Source organism: Rhododendron vialii, chromosome 7a, assembly GCF_030253575.1.
Source record: "Rhododendron vialii isolate Sample 1 chromosome 7a, ASM3025357v1".
NCBI lineage: Eukaryota > Viridiplantae > Streptophyta > Magnoliopsida > Ericales > Ericaceae > Rhododendron > Rhododendron vialii.
Genome location: NC_080563.1, coordinates 3,055,869 through 3,076,435, shown reverse-complemented (window position 1 = coordinate 3,076,435; position 20,567 = coordinate 3,055,869). Strand labels below are relative to the sequence as shown.

General features: G+C 39.0%; 3 protein-coding genes across 5 annotated transcripts; all 3 read left to right on the top strand.

Moving 5' to 3' along the window:
• The first annotated feature begins 915 nt into the window (after positions 1–915).
• Positions 916–6,665, top strand: LOC131333646 (probable tRNA N6-adenosine threonylcarbamoyltransferase, mitochondrial). Of its 3 annotated transcripts, XR_009201856.1 has the most exons (14): positions 916–1,293; positions 1,389–1,433; positions 1,936–2,010; positions 2,114–2,210; positions 2,720–2,810; positions 3,095–3,144; positions 4,035–4,225; positions 4,359–4,444; positions 4,656–4,731; positions 4,847–4,930; positions 5,025–5,139; positions 5,466–5,554; positions 5,636–5,734; positions 6,003–6,137. XR_009201856.1 is itself a non-coding variant. In XM_058368271.1 (13 exons), the coding sequence occupies exons 1-13, from the start codon at positions 1,018–1,020 to the stop codon at positions 6,135–6,137; spliced, it is 1,407 nt and encodes a 468-aa protein (XP_058224254.1). In that variant the 5' UTR covers positions 917–1,017; the 3' UTR covers positions 6,138–6,665. The 3 variants fall into 3 exon arrangements, 2 of the variants coding, with proteins under 2 accessions (XP_058224254.1, XP_058224253.1); XM_058368271.1 differs by lacking the exon at positions 5,636–5,734 and having other exon boundaries at positions 917–1,293; positions 4,659–4,731; positions 6,003–6,665; XM_058368270.1 differs by lacking the exon at positions 5,636–5,734 and having other exon boundaries at positions 921–1,293; positions 6,003–6,665.
• A 694-nt stretch (positions 6,666–7,359) lies between these two features.
• LOC131333066 (DNA repair protein RAD51 homolog 3) lies at positions 7,360–12,217 on the top strand. The gene is made up of 9 exons (XM_058367388.1): positions 7,360–7,642; positions 8,736–8,834; positions 9,290–9,412; positions 9,535–9,568; positions 9,647–9,717; positions 9,826–10,052; positions 10,619–10,750; positions 11,526–11,592; positions 11,702–12,217. Exons 1-9 carry the CDS (start codon positions 7,531–7,533, stop codon positions 11,875–11,877), a joined length of 1,041 nt encoding a protein of 346 aa, XP_058223371.1. The 5' UTR covers positions 7,360–7,530; the 3' UTR covers positions 11,878–12,217.
• A 3,189-nt stretch (positions 12,218–15,406) lies between these two features.
• LOC131334412 (transketolase, chloroplastic) lies at positions 15,407–20,082 on the top strand. Its single transcript, XM_058369405.1, has 7 exons — positions 15,407–16,002; positions 17,133–17,223; positions 17,315–17,420; positions 17,529–17,811; positions 18,121–18,269; positions 18,355–18,508; positions 18,824–20,082. Exons 1-7 carry the CDS (start codon positions 15,517–15,519, stop codon positions 19,781–19,783), a joined length of 2,229 nt encoding a protein of 742 aa, XP_058225388.1. The 5' UTR covers positions 15,407–15,516; the 3' UTR covers positions 19,784–20,082.
• The last annotated feature ends 485 nt before the right edge of the window (positions 20,083–20,567 follow it).

Below are 20,567 nucleotides of genomic sequence, written 5' to 3'. Positions count from 1 at the left end.
AGAAAGAGGTTGGCCAAGGTTAGCCGGGTGGCGGATAAAAAAAAAAGAAAAAAAGGTTAGCCCGGTGGTCAAGGACTCAAGACCCGACATTTAGGGATCTACTCCCTCTTAAGGTTTTCGGTGTTGGATAAGTGGAACCCTGTATTGCACAATCTGAATCGTCCTTCTCGACAGACTATCAATGGTTTAGATTTCATCTTGAATGAGTGGCTTAGATGTGTAGGAGCTTAAATGAAATTTGGACCATTGTTCACTAAATGAATGAGTCGAGTTGTGGACTATAACATGTGTGAAGACGTTCTGCTAAATCTTTTATTTTTTTAAATATGTATTTCTCATTTTACATCCCTTAGCGGAACGGGGTCTGAGATGAAATCTCAACTATTAATTGCCGCGGAAAGTCTGGGCTTACCGACCCAATATCCCGATCGGAATCCCGACGCCCCGCCGGGCACACTCCGGCCAACGGACGGCCGATCCGAGCCGTCTAAAAATTAAAAAAAAAAAAACCAAGTGAGCGTATGCGAGAATAAATGGCATCCGACGTGTGTAGATGGCCGATTCAAACAATCCATTTTTGTGTTTGGATCGGCCAAAAATGGAGTGTTTGGATCGGCCAAAAATGGAGTGCTTGGATCGGCCACCTACACACGTTGGATGCCGTTTATTCTCGCGTAGGCCCATTCGGTTTTTTTTTAGAATTTTTGGACGGCTCGAATCGGCCGTCCAGTGACTAGAGTGTGCCCGGAAGAGCATCGGGATTCCGATCGGGATTCTCCCGATCGGGTACTGTAGCACCACTCTAATTGTCGAATGGACTGTTGGAATCGTTCACTATAACCCTAGGCATCCATTGATGTTTTTGGTCATAGGTATCTGAAAATATCAAGGACTTCCCCTGATGTTTTTGAAATGACATAACCTCCCCTTCCAAGACTTGCCAGTTGCCAGTATTTCGACCCCCAAAAATTTCCTAGCGCAGAAGCAGCAAAACATATCTCTCTCTCTATCTCAAGCATGGTGTCGTTGGTACCGACTATTGGGTCCACGATTTCCCGCCTACCCTTTCTGCCCAAACCCTCGATCTACTTTTCCTTCAGAGCCCTCAGAACATCAAAACTGCCCTACAGAGAACTTACCCCCACACCATCTCCACTCAGTTCCTCATCGGCCGTACACTCGATGTCGAACTCGGATTCCCCAAAACCCATCGCCGAAAACCCATCAAACTTATCCGATAATTTGGTCATTTTGGGCATTGAGACGAGCTGCGACGACACTGCTGCTGCTGTTGTAAGTCATACTTACAAAAACACCCGCTTGTTTTATTGGTACAGTTGTGAGCTTTCTGGGTATTTGTTTTTTTATCGATTTGGTTTCATTTTTAGGTTCGAAGTAATGGGGAAATTCTCAGCCAAGTTGTGTCGTCTCAGGTACAATGTTTAGCATTTTAAGTTTCATGGACTTCAGTTCATGTATAATTCCTCTAACTTCTGTCCGGAAAAGAATGTCCGGTATGCAAAATGAGAACTTAAAAGGAATTTAATTAAATTCAAAAGATTGTGTACTTTTTTAAAAAATTAAAAGAACTTGTTGGTATCTAGTCTCTTGCAGGGAAAAAAAGTTCGAATCTTTTTGAACCAAAATGCAATTTTTAGTTCCACGCATTGTTCCCACAAACAAGAAAGAAAATGAAATGCTTGATTTGATAGCTTGCCCACGTCCATGGCACAGAGGCTTCGGCGTGCAGCCTCTGTAAAGAAGGCCCATGTTTTGCTTGTCATATAGCTTTTGCTGATATGTTATTTTGGCAATAACCAAATTTGACCGAGCCACTTTAAAATTTTGGTGTGTTCTCATGGTTTGATATCTTGGCTCACTGTTTTTTCTGGTAATGAGTCTAATGACCACCAGCATATATTAAACTTCATACAGGCAGATTTGCTTGCTCGATATGGAGGAGTTGCGCCTAAAATGGCCGAAGAAGCACATGCACAAGTGATTGATAAGGTACCACCTTTCTTTGAATTTGGGCTGCATCCATTTGAAAGTGCTGTGCATTACAGATGTTGTTACACCAACATACATCAAAATCTTTGCTTTGGGAGTGTAGGTAGTACAGGAAGCACTTGATAAAGCTAATGTAAAGGAGCTGGATCTTTCTGCTGTTGCCGTCACAATTGGACCTGGTTTAAGCCTTTGTCTACGTGGTAATTGGTTTTTTGAATTATACTTTTGGTGGTTGAGTAATACGATGTATGCGCTATGCTGAAAATGCTTCCATTTGGCTATCTGACTGCAGAGGAAGTACAAGATGCTTGTTACTTTTTAGTTCATATAATGTTTTGATTGATGTATGCTAAAATCCTGACAATGTTTCGCATTTGGCTCTCCGAGATTATTTTGTTTAAAGTATTCGAGCTTTCTGTGCTGAAAATTATTGTAGTCATACTTGACAATAATGATAGAGAAAATATCATCATCATCATCTTCTTCTATTTAATCCATTTCTGCTTCTCAGTCATCTCACTGCACTTCAAAAATTGTTGCTTTAGGAAATTTTTTGCACTGAAAATGCCCTATTGTGCACCTAAATTTGCGTTTCACTTTACACAGTATGGGTTAGTCGAGGTGACCGTAAGCTGGCCGAGACACTTGAGTTATCAGAAAAGAAAGAAAAAAAAAACTTTCTGATACCTTCTTTTGCAAATTCTTGTAGTTGGTGTGCAGAAGGCTCGAAAAATTGCTGGTTCTTTCAACTTACCAATGGTTGGTGTCCATCACATGGAAGCTCATGCTTTAGTAGCCAGGTACAACGTAAAAGATTATGTGGAAGTATGCATGTTCACTGCAAATATGAGTAGATTTAAATTACCAGACATCATATATAGGAGTAATTTCATTTCCCTTTTGTTTTGTTTCCTCCTTAACTTCCAAACATGAATTCCCTTTGCTGCACTTCACAGCGCAGAAGAATCCTTTAAGCACTTGATGGTGGGAGTTTTCAATATGGTTTATGGTGCTTTCTGTGAGTGAAAACACAAAAGAAGTGTCTACGCATTATGCTTCCATTAACATATTTCCCTTTATCTAGGTTAACGGAACAAGAGTTGCAATTTCCTTTTATGGCCCTGCTTATCTCAGGTATGGACTTGTAATCCACCAATTTGCTGTTCTTTTAGTTCACATTGAAGTTTATCCTGTTCAGTAGCTTTTCAATGGCACCTCTTGCGTTATCGGGTATGGGTGGTTTTGTTGCATGATTATGGGTTATTAAGCATACTTGCCCCAACTCATAGCGGGAAAAGACACGAAGTTGCTATTATTGGAAAAGGAGCTATGTGACTGTGTAGCCAGTTGATGCCATTGTTCGGTTATTATACTTGCTATAGGCAATTGTATGTCAGTCAAAAAGTGTACCAATGACTTCATGTTCAAGCATACCTTTTTGGCTCCTTACCTGTCCTATTTTGCATGATATAAAAGCTATGGAAATGTATGGACAAGCAAGGCAACACAGCTTAGTTGCATTCTTGAAGAACATTATTCTGATAAAATGGACAAATAAATTAGTGGTTTAAGCAGCTGTTCATCCAATTAAAAAAGAAAAGAAGATAAAAAGAGCTGGTTTTCATGTTGGCAACTTGGCTATGTTCAGGCTTTTCTACGTGAACTTTCATATAAGAATGCCCAAGGTCCTGACATTTCATTACTAGGTGTTTGACCCTCGTTCATTTCATTATCATTTTCTGCTTTTTGAATCAATCGACCTTGAATTCCGATGCACCCAAAAAAAAATCAATCGACCTCTCTCACGAGTTCATCCAACTTAAGGATTTACCCAAATGCAAGCATTGGCTGCCACCGACCACATGAATTACACCCATCATCAAGCTGACAAGCTCTGTTGTTTCACCTCTTTTTCTTTGAACTCTGACACTTCATCTCTCTTGTTATAAGCTCTGTCACATTGTCTCTTTGTACTCATTTTCTCCTGAAGCTTATCATCGTGTGTTTGCTTGTATGCTTCTTAGGAGGACACAATCTTCTAATTCTTGCACGCGATCTCGGCCAATATGTTCAGCTTGGGACAACGATAGATGATGCAATCGGTGAGGCATATGACAAGACAGCAAAATGGCTTGGTCTTGATTTGAGGAGGAGTGGAGGGCCTGCTGTAGAAGAGCTTGCTCGAGAAGGTGATGCCGAATCAGTAAAATTCTCTGTGAGTAGTTCTCAAATACTTAACACTCCCCTCTACCTATCGCTCTTAACCTCTGCCTCACATCCCTAGGACGTTTTGCATGCTAATATGATGCTTGCATTCATGTAAAGTGTAGACTTTTTCTAATTATTAGGTTCCAATGAAACAACATAAAGATTGCAACTTCTCATATGCTGGCCTGAAGACTCAAGTGAGGCTGGCAATTGAATCCAGAAATGTGTATGTGAAACTATCTATTAAGAGATCTACTTCTCTGTCTTCACTTGGTTTTCTTATTTAATATGCAGCATATCCGTCACTACGCATTTTGTCCTCTTGAACTAGAATACATTGATCATCATTCTTGTCACTTCTCCTCCTCCACTTTCTCTTATTCAGTTGTCTCAATTTTTTTGGTGCCCCCTTTTCATGCCTGCATGTTTATCTTCAGCAGTACTGAAATTCCCATTTCTTCAGCAAGTAGTGAAGACAGAAGTTCACGAGCTGATATTGCCGCCTCTTTCCAGGTAATAATATTCCTTTGTATGCATGCCTCTGTGCATCATAAACTATATCAATCATAATAGTTCCTATCTTTTTTACTTGGTTTTTTCCCCCATGAACCATGGAAACTTGTTGCAGCGAGTTGCAGTGTTACATCTGGAGGAAAGGTGTGAACGAGCGGTTGAATGGGCATTGAAGATTGAGCCCTCCATTAAATATTTGGTAATGTAAATGCAATTTCTCCATTTTGTCTTATCAAGTGTCTTCTGTTTCTCATTCTCTTGACTGTTTTGGGTCTTTCTGATACCTTTTGCAGGTAGTCTCTGGAGGTGTTGCATCAAACCAGTATGTGAGGGCTCGACTCAATCAGGTTGTCAAGAAGAAGGGGCTGGAACTTGTGTGCCCTCCTCCTAGCCTTTGTACTGACAATGGTGAGTTATTCTGTAATCTGTAGTGGTTTGTCACAACGTAGCAATGAAGTTGTGAATGGGGGCTTCTCGATGGAACCTTGAGGAAGATGACTAATGAAATCAACAGAGATACAGAAAAGAACACTCGTGTTCTTGAGTTTCTATTGTGATGGGGACCTTGACATTTATGGTTTGAGTGTAAGCAAACAGGAAACTTGAGAGATTTTTTTTTTATCCGAACAGGAAACTTGAGATAGTTGGCTAGATATGTAGTAATTCAGTGTTGCTTCAAGGTACACCATGCTTGTCCTCGTATGAAGACTAACATCTTGTTCTTTTCTGGCTAGGTGTAATGATTGCTTGGACGGGTATTGAGCATTTCCGTGTGGGAAGGTTTGATCCACCACCTCCAGCTGATGAAGCTGAAGATAACATAGTATGTTTTTTAAGATTGATTACCCTGTGAACGTTTTTACATAAACCTTCATAGTAATTATGAAACCTTTTTCAAGGACAGCGATGAATGATTGTGTAGATCAACTATCAAAGATGAAGGTGTTCAATGTTCACCTTCTTTCCTTCTCTCTTCAAAGTAGTCTTACCACATTAAGGCCAGGTGATTATTAAGCCATACGGTCGATCCTTTAACACTTCATGTAAACTATGGGGGCTGAGTCAAGAATTATTACACTTCTTCATATTAGCTTGTCAGAAAATTGGGGTTGTAAGTCGTGTAAGCAGCCTAGCCCATGAGGGGATTTGCACAAGCTTAGACTGGGACTGGACTTCTTAGTTAATTAGTAGTATCTCATTATGCTTCATGTAGTTTTTGTCCTAATCTAATTTGTCCAAACTAATAGGTCTTTGTTTGCTCTATGAATCAGCTTGATTTGAGACCAAGATGGCCACTTGGAGAGGAATATGCTGAAGGTAAAAGTGAAGCTCGGTCGCTGAAAACGGCCCGGATTCATCCATCTCTTACATCTATGATCCAAGCATCTCTGCAACAACAATCATAGCCTGTATCTCTACAAGGCTTCCATTTGCTTTAGTCCATGATCTCAAAGGTAAAAGTAATTTCTTTGGATCACACGGTCTCTGTTGTGCTGGAAGTACTTCAGACTTCTTGGACGACAGAGAGACATCGTTCAGTTCCATCGTCGCACAATGTTTAAAGAAACAAAAGATTTTGTGATTCCGAAGGATCCAGCTACAGGAGAAGTAGGAACAGAGCTTTCCCACAGTGGAGAGTGATATTGCATCAAGTGTTCAGAAGTGGTATTAAGAAAAGTTATTGCTCTATCTCCACATTGTAAGATCAGCTGCATGCGTTTTCTGTTCAGAGAGAGAGATATAGGAGGAGGAGGAGGAGAGTATTGAGCCCTCAAAGTTGTATAGTCTATCATTGTACAGTTTTGAGGATAATGGTAGTAATCTGACCCCCTTTTTTTTGTTCTCTTGTTGTGAACTCAAAAATAGTAGTCACACAAAAGGAAAGGGATCCTTTCCGGTCCATAAAAATTGACAGGCAGTCCAGTTTGTTTTTAGTGTGTTTTCTGGGTGTAATCTAACCTATTTGTTCAAAAGATTTTTTTTTTTTTTTTTGATCCGTTCAAAAGATTGACAAGATCTAAAAGGTAGTAAATGATTTGAATTATCAAAATGGGCTAGGGAAGGAAGAAAGTGTCAAACTGGATCGTCCAATGACTCCAATCCATGAGCTTAAAAGAATAAGTTGAAGTGAAATTCAAAGAACAAAAAATACTTACATTAAGAAACCAATAAAAGAAAGCGATACTATTTATTCTGGGGCTGATGTTTTTTCACGAATTATTTTTCTTCAATTCTATGGAGTTACAAATATGACTTCTCACTCATTTTTTCATTCTCTCATATGTTCGAATTCTCCACTTTTGTATAAATGTCTTTGCCACATATAATGGTAGAAGAAATAGGTATATGGAGAAAAAATAGAACATAGAACCTAATACGAATGTTTTAATACAAGAAAATTGATTTTGACACTTCAATTTTAACTATTGGCATTCCATTTTGTGAGTTTTTTAATACAAGAAAATTGATTTTGACACTCCAATTTTAACTATTGGCATTCTATTTTGTGAGTTGATCATGTGAGATTGCAAAATAGAAAGTGGAGTGTCATTGGCTAAAAGTAGAACGCCAAAATCACATCCCTTAATACAATATATATAAACCATATCTTAAACTTTGGGTTGAAGAAAGAATTTACTAAATTAAATTCCGAGAACAACAAATTAAGGAGACTTAAAACCCAATTCCGTGCGAGTTTTTGGCGCGAACAGGCTGTGAGCGCGCCAAAGTGCTTTAAAAAGCGCCGAGAGAGAGAGAGAGAGAGAGAGAGAGAGAGAGAAAGTAGAGAGAGAGAGAGCGATGGAGATTTGTAGACTACCAGTATCAGCAACACAGCGAGGGAAGCTGATCTCGGCCGGATACACTTCTCTTTCTTCACTCTCCTCCGTATCCCCCTTCGACCTCGCTCGAGGTACCTTATATATCTCCTTATTGTCAACAAGTATATACAGATACCTGTAAATCGCTCGACTTTTAGTTGTTGGTTTGAGTTTGATTCCAATGATCGCCTGCAAACTGTTCACTGTTTTGCCCAAAGTATGTTCTCTGTGAACAGACTGTTGGATTTTATGAAGCTTGATTAGTATTGGAATTTAGGCCACGCTTTTGCTGATATGTATCCCAACATATATAATTTCTTGTTGAGAAATCAGCCAAACCAATAAACACACAAATCGCAACGAATAATCAAGAACAGAAACCTAGAACGCAAGACACTGAGATTTTTACGTGGTTCCCAACTATCTAGTTGAGTACATGCACAGCTCACACCATTGTCCACTGTGTATCGAATGAGGAGAGTACAAGTTACATCGGCTGCCGCGTATAGCAAGTATTTATAACCTAAGGTTTACATCACCAATTATTGTAATAACCCGAATAGTCAACAACGTGCAACCCAAATCGAATTAGGCTTCACAAGCCCCATTGCTGACTATCCTAGCAACATTTGTTGTATCTCTTCTTTGCCGCTCGAGAAGAAAGTGAAATGGTGTGAGTTGTGGATGTAGGCAATCTTGTTGAACCATGTAATATGTGTGTTGTGCTTTCTTATTGTGATTGTGCTTTATTCTCCATTCTGTGTGTATTGTGGTTTCGTGGCCCAAAACAGAACTCTACCAATTTTATAAAATCAGATAGTTTCTGATTTGTTGGTTTGATCAGCAGAAACCGTCGTATTTCTCTGGATAATTAAGTTATTTTCCAAAGCGAAGATTTGTTCTAGTTCGTGTAATGCCAAATTTTATGTAAATGAAGTACTTGTCAGTCCCCAAATATGTTTATGTAGAATATGGGTCCATGCTTGCTCCGTCACTCTGTATTTCAGCCAGTCATTACACAGTTTCTCTCTGTGTCTGTGTCTGTGTGTGGTGTATATCTGGTACCCTCCTGCTGACCATTGGGGCACAAGGCTTGGTTTGGCATTATAATATGTCAGTTGTGTGTTCAAATATCTTTTAAGAATAATTAACTTATTGTGTTTGTTTGGACCTACTCTTGAGTAGATCTGCAGACTTCGGAGAATGAAGCTTCTGAAATTCTGAAGGCTGCATCACAATCTGGTAGATTGGACAGAACTGATGGAAGTCATGCTATTATTGCTGGTATTTAATCTGTTCGCATCCTAAAATTCACTTGTGTTATTTGTCCCTTTATAATTCATGAAATGTTGAACTCTTTAAAGTTCTGAATGAAGCACATATCTTAATCATGGCATGTTGATGTAAAAAGTTGTCAAGGATTATGTCTTTTACCAAAATGTTGTCTGATAAAATGTGTGAATACATAAATTACAAAATATTACAGGTTACAGAAAGTGTTTGAAAGGTGCAACAGGATACCAATTACACATGTTTGGTATGCCGAGCATGTAGCTGCTTATCTCTTATCCCTATCCCCCTAGCCTCTTCCCTGAGTTTGAGCACAACCTTTGTTTCCTTTCCGCAAATGAAGATTCCAGTAAATGTAGTGTTTCTTTGGAATTTGGATCACTTGAAGAGTGTTGTTTCTTTTTTTCTTTTTCTTTTTTCCATCCTTTATTCCATCACCTCTTATGCAGGTGCCCAGACTGCCTGGGACATGCTCCATGAGGAGGATTTGTCTAGACGCATTACTACATCATGTGCAGATTTGGATAAAATCCTGGGTGGAGGAATAGCTTGCAAAGAAGTAACTGAAATTGGTTAGTTGTATAATTTCTACTACTGTGTCCACTCATGGTTCATCTTGTGCACAAAAATTTATGTGCTCATATACTAGGCTTGTCTTGTGCTAGTGAAAAGAGTGTTTTCTTGGTCTTTATAGGTGGAGTACCAGGCATTGGTAAAACACAATTGGGGTACGGGTTGTTTTTGTTGCAAGTTTGTTTCTGTTAAGTTCAGTTTTGTCGCTGTTGAGATACAATCAAAGTGTGCAGGATTCAACTTGCTGTGAACGTTCAAATTCCAGTTGATTTTGGTGGCCTGGGAGGCAAGGCAATTTATATCGGTAAGTCTCATGACGTCATAAATGGCATTCTGGTGCTAGCTCTACTGTTCACCTACAAGCTATAGTACTTCAAGCTCAAACAGTGTGCTTTCTGTTGGTACTTGGCAGACACAGAAGGTAGCTTTATGGTGGAACGTGCTTTACAAATTGCTGAAGCCTGTGTGGAGGATATGTCGGAGTATCAGGAGTTTGTACGGAAAAATTTCCAACTCAGTCAAGTTCAAGTGCAGCCCAAGGATTTCCTAAAGAATATATTCTACTTCCGGATCTGCAGTTACACAGAACAAATTGCTGTGATAAATTATTTAGAAAAATTCATCTCAGAGCATAGTGATGTAGGTATATAACTTCATGTGTTGCACTTGCATGGTTTTCATATCTTGCAAATTATTGGCACTTCTGTGCTCTTGCTCTTGGTGGTTCTCTTTACCTGTTTTCTTTAGTTTACATATTGATTTGACTTTTAAAACTTTTCAGTTTTCACCATCATATGACTAGCGGATTGACCTCAGGATTATGTACGTAAATGATAACAATACGCATACAAAGCACGAGCACCTTCTTAATTTTGTTTCACTAGTTGGCAAAATACAGTTTATGGATATGCAGAACATTTTGGGTTTCTCAAATTTGAGAATATCAGCTAACTTTCTTCTGGTCTTTGAACCCAACATACAAACTGTGCACATAGATGAAGTTTCTGCTTCTGTATTCTCCCTCCTAATTGTGGAGATGAGATACCTAACCTCTCACTATTGAACCTCAACAATCGCTCAATGTCATCTTGTTTTGACTGCTGTCATACAGGCAAAACCTTACTTCTTTTAACGTTTTGTTGTCACTTTTTGTTTTTGTTTTCTACCCCTCATGGCATTGTTTCAGCACCCCACTGTCTTTACAGGTTAAGGTGGTCATTATTGACAGTGTAACTTTCCACTTCCGTCAAGATTTTGAAGACATGGCACTTAGAACAAGATTACTCAGTGGAATGGCCTTAAAGTTGATGAAACTTGCTAATAAGTACAGTTTGGCGGTAAGACTTCTATACCTGTTTGCTGACTTCTAGTACTTGTTATTTTTATTCCAGTATGCAGTTTCCATTTTGTGGAGTCATATGCAAGGGCAGAGTGACCCCACGTTCTTTGATTTCTCAACAAGGAATGCTATGTTTTGCACGCAATTTTAACTAATTTGACCCACAATAAACTCTTAAATTGCCTAAACTGCTATATCTTAGTTTTTGACCACACGACTAAAAAAATTTGGTTCCGCGTATGCCAAGTTTTCTTCTATCCACAACTATGATTTTTCTCTTTTGGTATTTTTTCAAATTATGCTCTGGGATTGATTATCATGTTTAGACAGGATGAAACGTTGACATTTGTGTACTCATTTGTTAGAGTGCAATAAAGGTCAAGGAGGGGACTAGATGCCTTTGAGTAACTATTATACTTATTCATTGTCATGTTTTTCACAATACTTGTTACGAAGGATTTTGCTTGGAACTTGTCATTTTTGCAATACTGCAGTGACTTTTGTTAGAATATAATATTGGTATTAGTCTCACATTGGTTAATGTAGTCTTATGTTATGATTTCCCATTATATAAATAAGAGTTGATTGTGTTGGGGTTAATTAACAACACCCAATACACTTTTCCTTATTTCTCACAACAACTTTCTTGTGTTTGGTTTCTATTTTATAACGTAATTTGTACTTTTTTTTCCAAGCTCTTTCCCTCATAGAGTTTAGTTGATAACTATTGAACGCGTTTGTGTTTTCTTTTTCTTTTTTTCCCATGAAAGCAGGTTGTTCTCTTGAATCAGGTGACTACCAAGTATTCAGATGGTTCATTCCATTTGACCCTTGCACTAGGTAACATTCATTCTCAATTGGCTCCTTAAGTGCCTTAAACAACTGATAAAGAAAGAACAAAGATCAATCACAATCTAATTTGATTTTGCTATTAAATGGTTCTCAACAGGTGATAGTTGGTCGCATGCTTGCACTAATCGGGTCATTTTGTACTGGAACGGAAATGAAAGATATGCGTATATTGACAAGTCTCCCTCTCTTCGTTCAGCATCAGCACCATATTCTGTGACAGGAAAAGGGATCCGGGATTCAGCTTCAAAATGCAAAAGAATAAAAATCATGTAAGTTTTGAGCAAGATTGACAGGTGGGTTATATATCCTGTGTGGATGAGACTGACCAAATGATGCCTTGCATCGTAACACTCAAGCTTTCGAATCCTATGAATCTATGGACATTGTGTGCAATCGGACTATCGTCTATCAGTAAGTGGAATCATTTTGCGACTAGCTTCTTAGTTCTTGCTTACTAGTTGAAATTGAGCTGTTGTATATGAGATTTGAATCCTTGATGGGGCACCAATTTATATGGATTCTGTCCAAATTAAACGAAGTAGATTAATTACATTCAAGTTTGCATAGACACGAAGATTTCAGTGAAAGAGAGCGTTAATTTGAGATTCAGATTTTCGTGATCTTTTTGGTGTATTTGACCAATAGTCAAGCCGTGTCGACTTGGTACGAGTAACCAACCAGCTGTTGATACTATATTTGAACTGTTCTTTTGAGAAACTTTTTGGTACAACTACTACTCTTCAATTGTAATTCCCGCAGAAACTACTACTCTTCCGTACAAAGGCTTGGTTATATTTAACTTAATTAATTTTTTTATTTTGTATGTTTTGTTCGTTTTTTTTTTAATTTTTATTAGATTCATGTGATATTTTTGAAATTAATCATCCGTCCAGATGAGAGGAGTCTAAGAAGTACAAAATTATGACAAAAAAAATTAATAAAGACGAGAAAAAAAGTATCAAACAACTGTCTTTTAGAGTTTAAGTGTCGTTTTATTTGAAACTTTTCATCGGTCCATATTTTTATACTTTATTAATTCGTCTCATCAAGATGAACGATTAACCCTAAAAATTATGATAAAAAGCTAAACGAAAAGTTGCGAAATGTAAAAAGTACTGAAATAAGTTTCGAACAAATACTGCATTTGTTCCATATTGAGTGGAGTGTTCATGTTACTATTCCGAACATTTTAAGAAATTTTTTGTATCTTTCAATTTATAATACTAAAAATACCCTATATGTGGATTGAAAGATATAAAAATGAAAAATACCCAATCTATAAAAATATAGACTAATGAAAAAATTCAAATAACACGACACTTAAGCTTTAAAAGACAGTTGTTTGATATTTTTTTTTTCGTCTTTAGTGATTTTTTTTTTTGGTTATAATTTTGTATTTTTTAGACGCCTCTCGTCTAGAAGGATGATTAATCTCAAAAATATCACGTGAATCTAATAAAAATTCAAAAAAGAACGAACAAAACACATAAAATGAAAAAAAATTAATTAAAAAGAACCAAGCCTTTGTACGGAAAGAGGAATAGCTTGTGCGGAAATTACAGTTGAAGTCCTCAAATTTTGTTTGCTACGTTTTGTTGTGAAGGGGATACCATGTGAGTTATATACCTGTTATACCAAAAAGTTTCTTGGTTTTTTATATAGTCCCCTGTGTTAATAGGTAAAACCGTTGGTGGGGGTCGAGTACTTTGAGGTTTCCTGCAATTCTTTGAGCAAACATTCAACCCAAAATTGGATTTGTTCTTTGTTCTTTGAATATGCACTTCCAACAATCTCTCCTTTTCATTTAACCCACCACCCCTACTATCCAAACACCGAAAAATTATTGATGTTAATTTTTTTTTTAATCAAAACACAAGTATAGATTGACGATTAAGTTTATGATTTTACAGGATTGTGTGGTAATTAAGGATCTTATGACACCGCGTAATCATGCCGTATAACCACTGGTTACAAATTATAATCCTCCAAATCAGGTGAAGCAGCAAATAATATTCTTTTTTGCGAAACTGTAGAAAATGCATTTTGATAGTACTACATTTATTCCAATCAATATGAATTTTTTGTAAATTCCTTAGTCCAAACATAGATGGTCTGTCTATGATTGAATCGGAAAAATATTAATCGAAATGCATGTAAACGGAACCGAACACACCTGACTCTATGACTGAATCGGAAAAAATATTAATCGAAATGCATATAAACAGACCCGAACACACCTGACCGTAGACTAAAAGAAAGAAAGAAAGGGAGTTGTATATGAGAATTGCAAAAAGTAGCCGTTCTAAATTTCTACAACACATCTCAAAATTTCGACTCCTTTGGCTTAAACTTTGGATTTAACACACTCAGAATTGCCTCATGATTCGGACAGATATCTAGACTTTGAAAGTATTCCTCAAAGTTTAGGATTTAATTTCCAATTGGGTAAGTGCTCTGAAGTAAGTGGGGTTTATGACTACTGTGCGCTCCTCCGGAAGTTTGAGTTGCTCAATCAAGTCTATCCATTTAGTGGTGAAGTGTTGTTCCTCCGTTTAAAAAAAAAAAAAAAAAAAACCATTTGGAATTTTTTACTACACCAACCGTCTCGCGTGCTGCCCGTGCTCTCCTACTCACTCCCATACAAATCCACAAATTTTCTATCGGATAGTATAACCAACGAAAATGTAGACCAGGAGAGAGAAAACAAAATACTACTACAGTACTAGTGGATATTCCCATGGAGAATTCAAAAGCATTCATTTCCTACCCACAATCAACGGCCTCGATCTACCTTTCTTTGGGATCTAACGGTCACACGCCCCTCCCGCATCCCCTTCTCGTCTACACCAACCAGCCAATCAAGTGTTGTCATCGTCTCTCTCTCAAAAACAAACCAGGAGTTGAAACTATAACTTTTCTCACCTAATGTTTTCCCTATTTGTCATTTGGACACTGGAAATAACTTCCGTCCTACTCTTAACATGTTCGATAAGTGAGTTGGAGGTTGGGATAAGATTGCTAATCCTGTGGGATCTCTAACTCATTGTTTTTTGGTTGCACAAAAGGGGATGGTATTATGATGAATATGGGATTATCAATCCTCCCAATTTATGGGATTAGTAATACCATCTCCTATCAGGTATTACCAATCCTTTCTCAAGCTTTGGCTGCAAAATGACCTCCTTGCCCATACTTCCTTCATCAATCAATTCTTCATTGATATCCACAAATCCATCCCTGCCTAGACCATCGAGTTTGTGTTTTTTTTCCTTTCTTATATCTTTTGAACCCTCGATGCACACACGATTGATTATGTAACTTTTCTCATACCATTCTCTCACTTCCTTTTGAGCCACGAATGTTGTGTGGCATCACTCGCTTCATACAACACGACATGATAATTTCATCAAATGAAATTAATCGGAGGAGTTGATAGTCTTAAAAAAGAATTTGATACTTCATGGACGAAATAAGAAAAGGAAAAATGATAATTACTATCTTTAAAACAGTGAATAATATGTAAAAAGTGCCTCAAAATCCAAGAAAAATGTAATTTTCTCCTTGAAAACGTATTGATATAGTGAAACGTGTATTAAGATTCTAATTTATTTGGCATTATATGCATATTATTCACCACCTAATGATGGATGATTAGCGAGACCTAAGAAACAAAAAATAATTTTAGAAGTCAAAGTTAAAAAAGGTTCAACTCCGTAGGGGGCAAAGTGTAATCTACCAAATCGACAATCTCTCTCTCTCTCCAGCCATACAAAATAGGCACTCGGCGGCAGAAACAAGAACCAGTTTCCCCTCCCCTTTCTCTCTCTTAAAAAACACCCCCCCCCCCCCCCCCCCCCCCCCATTCTCTCTCTCTCTCTCTCTCTCTCTCTCTCTCTCTCCGGGGTGAGAGCCATGGCCTCATCTTCCTCTCTCACCTTATCCCAAGCCATCCTATCCCGGTCCACCACCCATGCCTCCAACCCACTCCCATCTTTCTCCCTTCCCACCTACTCCGCCCTCAAATCCTCCACCAACCCCACAACACCCTCCCTCTACCTCTCCGCACGCGCCGCCCCACGCCTGACCACGCGCCGCCGCACCATCCGGGCCTCCGCCGTTGTTGAGACCCTCGACAAGACCACCGACACCGCCCTCGTCGACAAATCCGTCAACACCATCCGGTTCCTGGCCATCGACGCCGTCGAGAAGGCCAATTCGGGTCACCCGGGCCTGCCCATGGGCTGTGCTCCGATGGGTCATATACTGTACGACGAGGTCATGAGGTATAACCCCAAGAACCCGTATTGGTTCAACCGGGACCGGTTTGTTCTGTCGGCTGGACACGGGTGTATGCTTCAATACGCCTTGCTTCACCTCGCTGGATACGATAGTGTCAAGGTTTGACTTTTTGATGTGATTTGTTTGATCAGATGATCATGCATTCACTTATGTGTTGTTTGCTTTGGATATCTCAATTGGGTCCTTCTAGCTGTCGATAAGCTCAGAAAAAAACAGGAAAAACACATATATTTTCACACGCTTTAATACACTTTCCACGTATTTCAATGCACTTTTTAAACCTTTAACACCTTAAACTGGGCTGTTTTAAGCATTTTCCATCTCAATTTGGCTGTTTTTTAGTTGGAATTTGTGTGACGGAATCAAATTGTGATCTGGGTACTTTCTGTTCGACGGGAAAACCACGTTTTTCAGGTCCAACCTGAGGCTTAATGCCCCTGTAGGCCCGTTCAGTTGCAGGGAAGGGAAAAGAAAGGAAAGAATGAGAATGTTCAAATTTTTTTGCATTTTTATTGTGTTCAGATAGTAGAAGTAGTGGGGTCCAAGTCTCATACTTTTCCACTAGTATTAACGTCCCCTCAAAACTCTTGTAGGAATCTTGGTTCTACTCTGGCTTCTACATAAATAAATTACTACTTTTCAACTTTCTCTTAAATTTCTTATATCAAATGAATGCATAAAGGAAAATACTTTTCATTTTCTTCTACTTCACTTCACTATAATTTTCTTGGGAATAATTTCCCCAATAATTTATTGGCAAGTGAAAGGAGCCTTAGTTGTCAGGAAAGAAATGAAAAGTACCAGGATATATAAGTTTCCTGTCTATGTGTTTGGGAATGCTTCTGGTTCATATTGCACTATTGGACTTCAGCTCGGGTTCACCTATTCATTCCGTTTTAGGCAAAACATGTTGCGAAATCAATATTGTGTTTTGGTATTACAAGTGTACTGTTATTGTTGTGTTGTTTTTCTTAACCACTTAGTTACTTTGATAGTTTGATATAAAGTATGAAATGGGAAAGAGTTGGTATTCACTTCTAGCTTTGGTATTTCCGATTATGAGGTCCTGTTACCACTAGGATTTTTTCACATGGTCTGGTGTAAAAGTAAATTCTTGGAGGAAACAACCATATGTTTTTCTTTCATGTCATAATGCATTATTTCTGTTGCCCTTATTTCTGATGAAACGAGTATGGCTAAAATTTTTGCCCCTTGAATCTATCTATTAGGAAGAAGACTTGAAAAATTTCCGCCAGTGGGGAAGCAGAACCCCTGGTCACCCAGAGAACTTTGAGACCCCTGGTTGTGAAGTCACTACTGGTCAGAATTTGGACCTGATAATTCTTTTCTTTTGCTGAAATAAGGCCACTCAAATAAGAATTAACCTCTAGTCCTCTTAACTCTTATGCAGGTCCTCTTGGTCAGGGTATTGCCAATGCTGTTGGTCTGGCCCTCGCAGAGAAGCATTTGGCTGCTCGTTTTAACAAACCAGACAGTGAGATTGTCGATCACTACACGTAAAAATAAATCCTTAAATCTTATTTTCGTCTCCTCTTCCTTAGATATGGATTTCGTAGAACACTAACCTTGTTGGATTGACTGTATTTATGTATTATTATATCTAGATATGTGATATTGGGGGATGGTTGTCAAATGGAGGGGATTTCAAATGAAGTTTGTTCCCTTGCGGGTCATTGGGGACTTGGGAAGCTTATTGCTTTCTATGATGATAACCATATCTCCATTGATGGTGACACTGAGATTGCTTTTACTGAGAATGTCGACACTCGTTTTGAGGGTCTTGGGTGGCATGTTATCTGGGTGAAGAATGGGAACACAGGTTATGATGAAATTCGTGCTGCAATCAAGGAAGCAAAGTCTGTCAAAGACAAACCAACTTTGATCAAGGTTAGATATTGACTGCCTACACTAATCTTTAACGAAGAAAAAAGTTTCTTACTTGAAGTTTTTCTTGTTTTTCACGGTTTATAATGGATTTAGTTTGTTTTGCTCCTTGATGATGATAAAGAGACCTTTGCAAAGTAGTAAGTTGATATAGAAAGTGGAAGCTCGAATACTAAACCATTACTTTTAGATATCACAATTCACATTTTTGTGGGTTCTGCCTTTTGGAGTCCTTCAAGCATACATTGAAGTCTGTCCAACTTAAATTTGTTGGTTTTGGTGCCTTCTGAAACCAACTTCTCCTCTGAGCAGGTAACTACTACAATTGGTTATGGCTCTCCTAACAAGGCGAATTCATATAGTGTACATGGGAGCGCACTGGGTGCCAAGGAAGTTGATGCCACAAGGAAGAACCTTGGTTGGCCATTTGAACCTTTCCATGTGCCCGAGGATGTGAAAAAGTACTGTTTTTTTTTTTTTGCTCTAGAATTGATGTGAATGTTAAAGTATTCATCTTTCAATGAATTTGATTACCTTATTCCATAGGCACTGGAGCCGCCATGTCCCTGATGGTGCTGCTCTTGAAGCTGAGTGGAACGCCAAATTTGCAGAATATGAAAAGAAATATAAGGAGGAAGCTGCAGAGTTCAAGTCTATTTTCACCGGTGAACTACCAGCTGGTTGGGAGAAAGCTCTCCCGGTGAGTAGAGCATTAATAAGTTTCGGTCACCGTTTTAATCTAAGCGGGCCTGTGTAAAATGTTAACTTTTGTGAGGAAGCAAAATTGTTCTGTGCTGACATTTTGCGTTTGATTGGAGTAATGGCCAAGCCTTGCCTAATACACAATTAGATGCTAATGCTTAAACAAAGTCAAATTCACCGTCTTGACTGCAATTCTCAAGTACTCAGTTTGTTTGTTTCGTAAGTTAAAGCAAAATCCCTGAAAATTACATGCAGAATTATACAATAAGTTTGATATTACATGCTAAAACCATATATACTTGTGTTCTCTCAGACGTACGCTCCAGAGAGCCCAGCTGATGCCACCAGAAACCTCTCTCAACAATGCCTCAATGCCCTTGCAAAGGTTCTCCCTGGATTCCTCGGTGGCAGTGCTGATCTTGCTTCCTCGAACATGACCCTATTGAAAATGTATGGAGATTTCCAAAAGGCCACACCAGAAGAACGTAACCTCAGGTTTGGTGTCCGCGAACATGGGATGGGGGCCATATGCAATGGGATTGCCCTCCACAGCCCTGGCATCATACCTTACTGTGCAACATTCTTTGTTTTCACCGATTACATGAGAGCAGCCATGAGGATTTCTGCCTTATGTGAAGCTGGCGTCATCTACGTTATGACTCATGATTCGATCGGGCTTGGGGAGGATGGGCCTACGCATCAGCCCATTGAGCACTTGGCGAGTTTCCGAGCAATGCCCAATATTATGATGCTCCGACCCGCCGACGGTAACGAAACAGCCGGGTCCTACAAGGTCGCGGTTGACAATAGGAAGCGGCCGTCGGTCCTTGCCCTGTCTCGACAAAAGCTGCCCCACCTGCCCGGAACTTCCATTGAAGGAGTGGAGAAAGGTGGGTATACTATATCGGACAATTCTTCGGGGAACAAGCCAGATGTCATCTTGATTGGAACTGGTTCTGAGTTGGAAATTGCTGCTAAGGCAGCAGATGAACTCAGAAAGGAAGGGAAGGCTGTGAGAGTTGTGTCCTTTGTTTGCTGGGAGCTGTTTGAGGAACAATCTGATGCCTATAAGGAAAGTGTCCTACCGGCAGCTGTATCAGCTAGGGTTAGCATTGAAGCGGGATCTACATTTGGGTGGGCAAAGATTGTCGGAAGCGGAGGGAAGTCAATAGGGATTGACAAATTCGGGGCGAGTGCTCCTGCAGGAAAAATATACAAGGAGTATGGCATTACAGCAGAGGCTGTTATTGCAGCAGCTAAATCACTTTGCTAGGGTTTGGTTGCTAGTGGTCCAATGTAAGTTGCTTCCGCTGGATTCTTGAATTGGACGTTTACTGTGAAGCCTAAGAGATCCGGGCCATTTCATGGCGGGATTACAGGTCTCGTAATAAAAGGAGATAATTTTCTCTTTTGTTTCTTTGGTCTTGTTCAGCCGAGCAGCAAAGTCTGCAAACTAAAACAAGATCCACAGAGAGAGAATTATGATGTAATTTGTACCTACTCTTGGACCTTTTTGAGTTTTGTAACGTTACGCGATTGATTGTTAATGAGGTTTTCATATTCTTCCTTTCACATTTGTGGTCTTTTTTCTTGTTCTTGGCTGTGGTGGCAGATGTAGTATGGGTGTCCTCGTTAGAATTTAAATGATGGATATAGGATTGGATGAACTGTCGAACTTATGAAAGCAATCTACTTCACTATTATGGGCGTATCCGAAATGGGTTTTTACTTCTGTTATTTTTGCTTCTCTGAATTCCACTCAATTATCCTTCTGGAATGTCTGGCAATTTTTGAGCAATTGGCTCATCAATGGTGAGTGGGTTATCAAGGATTTTTTTTCCTTTGGACTGAGTGGATTAAAGCCATTGAAGAACCCCTCAAATTCTATACACCAAATTTTGCATGTACCGGTGTTCCATGGCATCTTCAGTCACGGATCATGTCAAAATCTCGACACATGAGAAAATTTCAACGGGATTCAATGGCCGAAAATGCATCAAAACACCGCTACATATAAGATATGAAGTCATTCAAGAAGGGTATGCCAATCAAATATC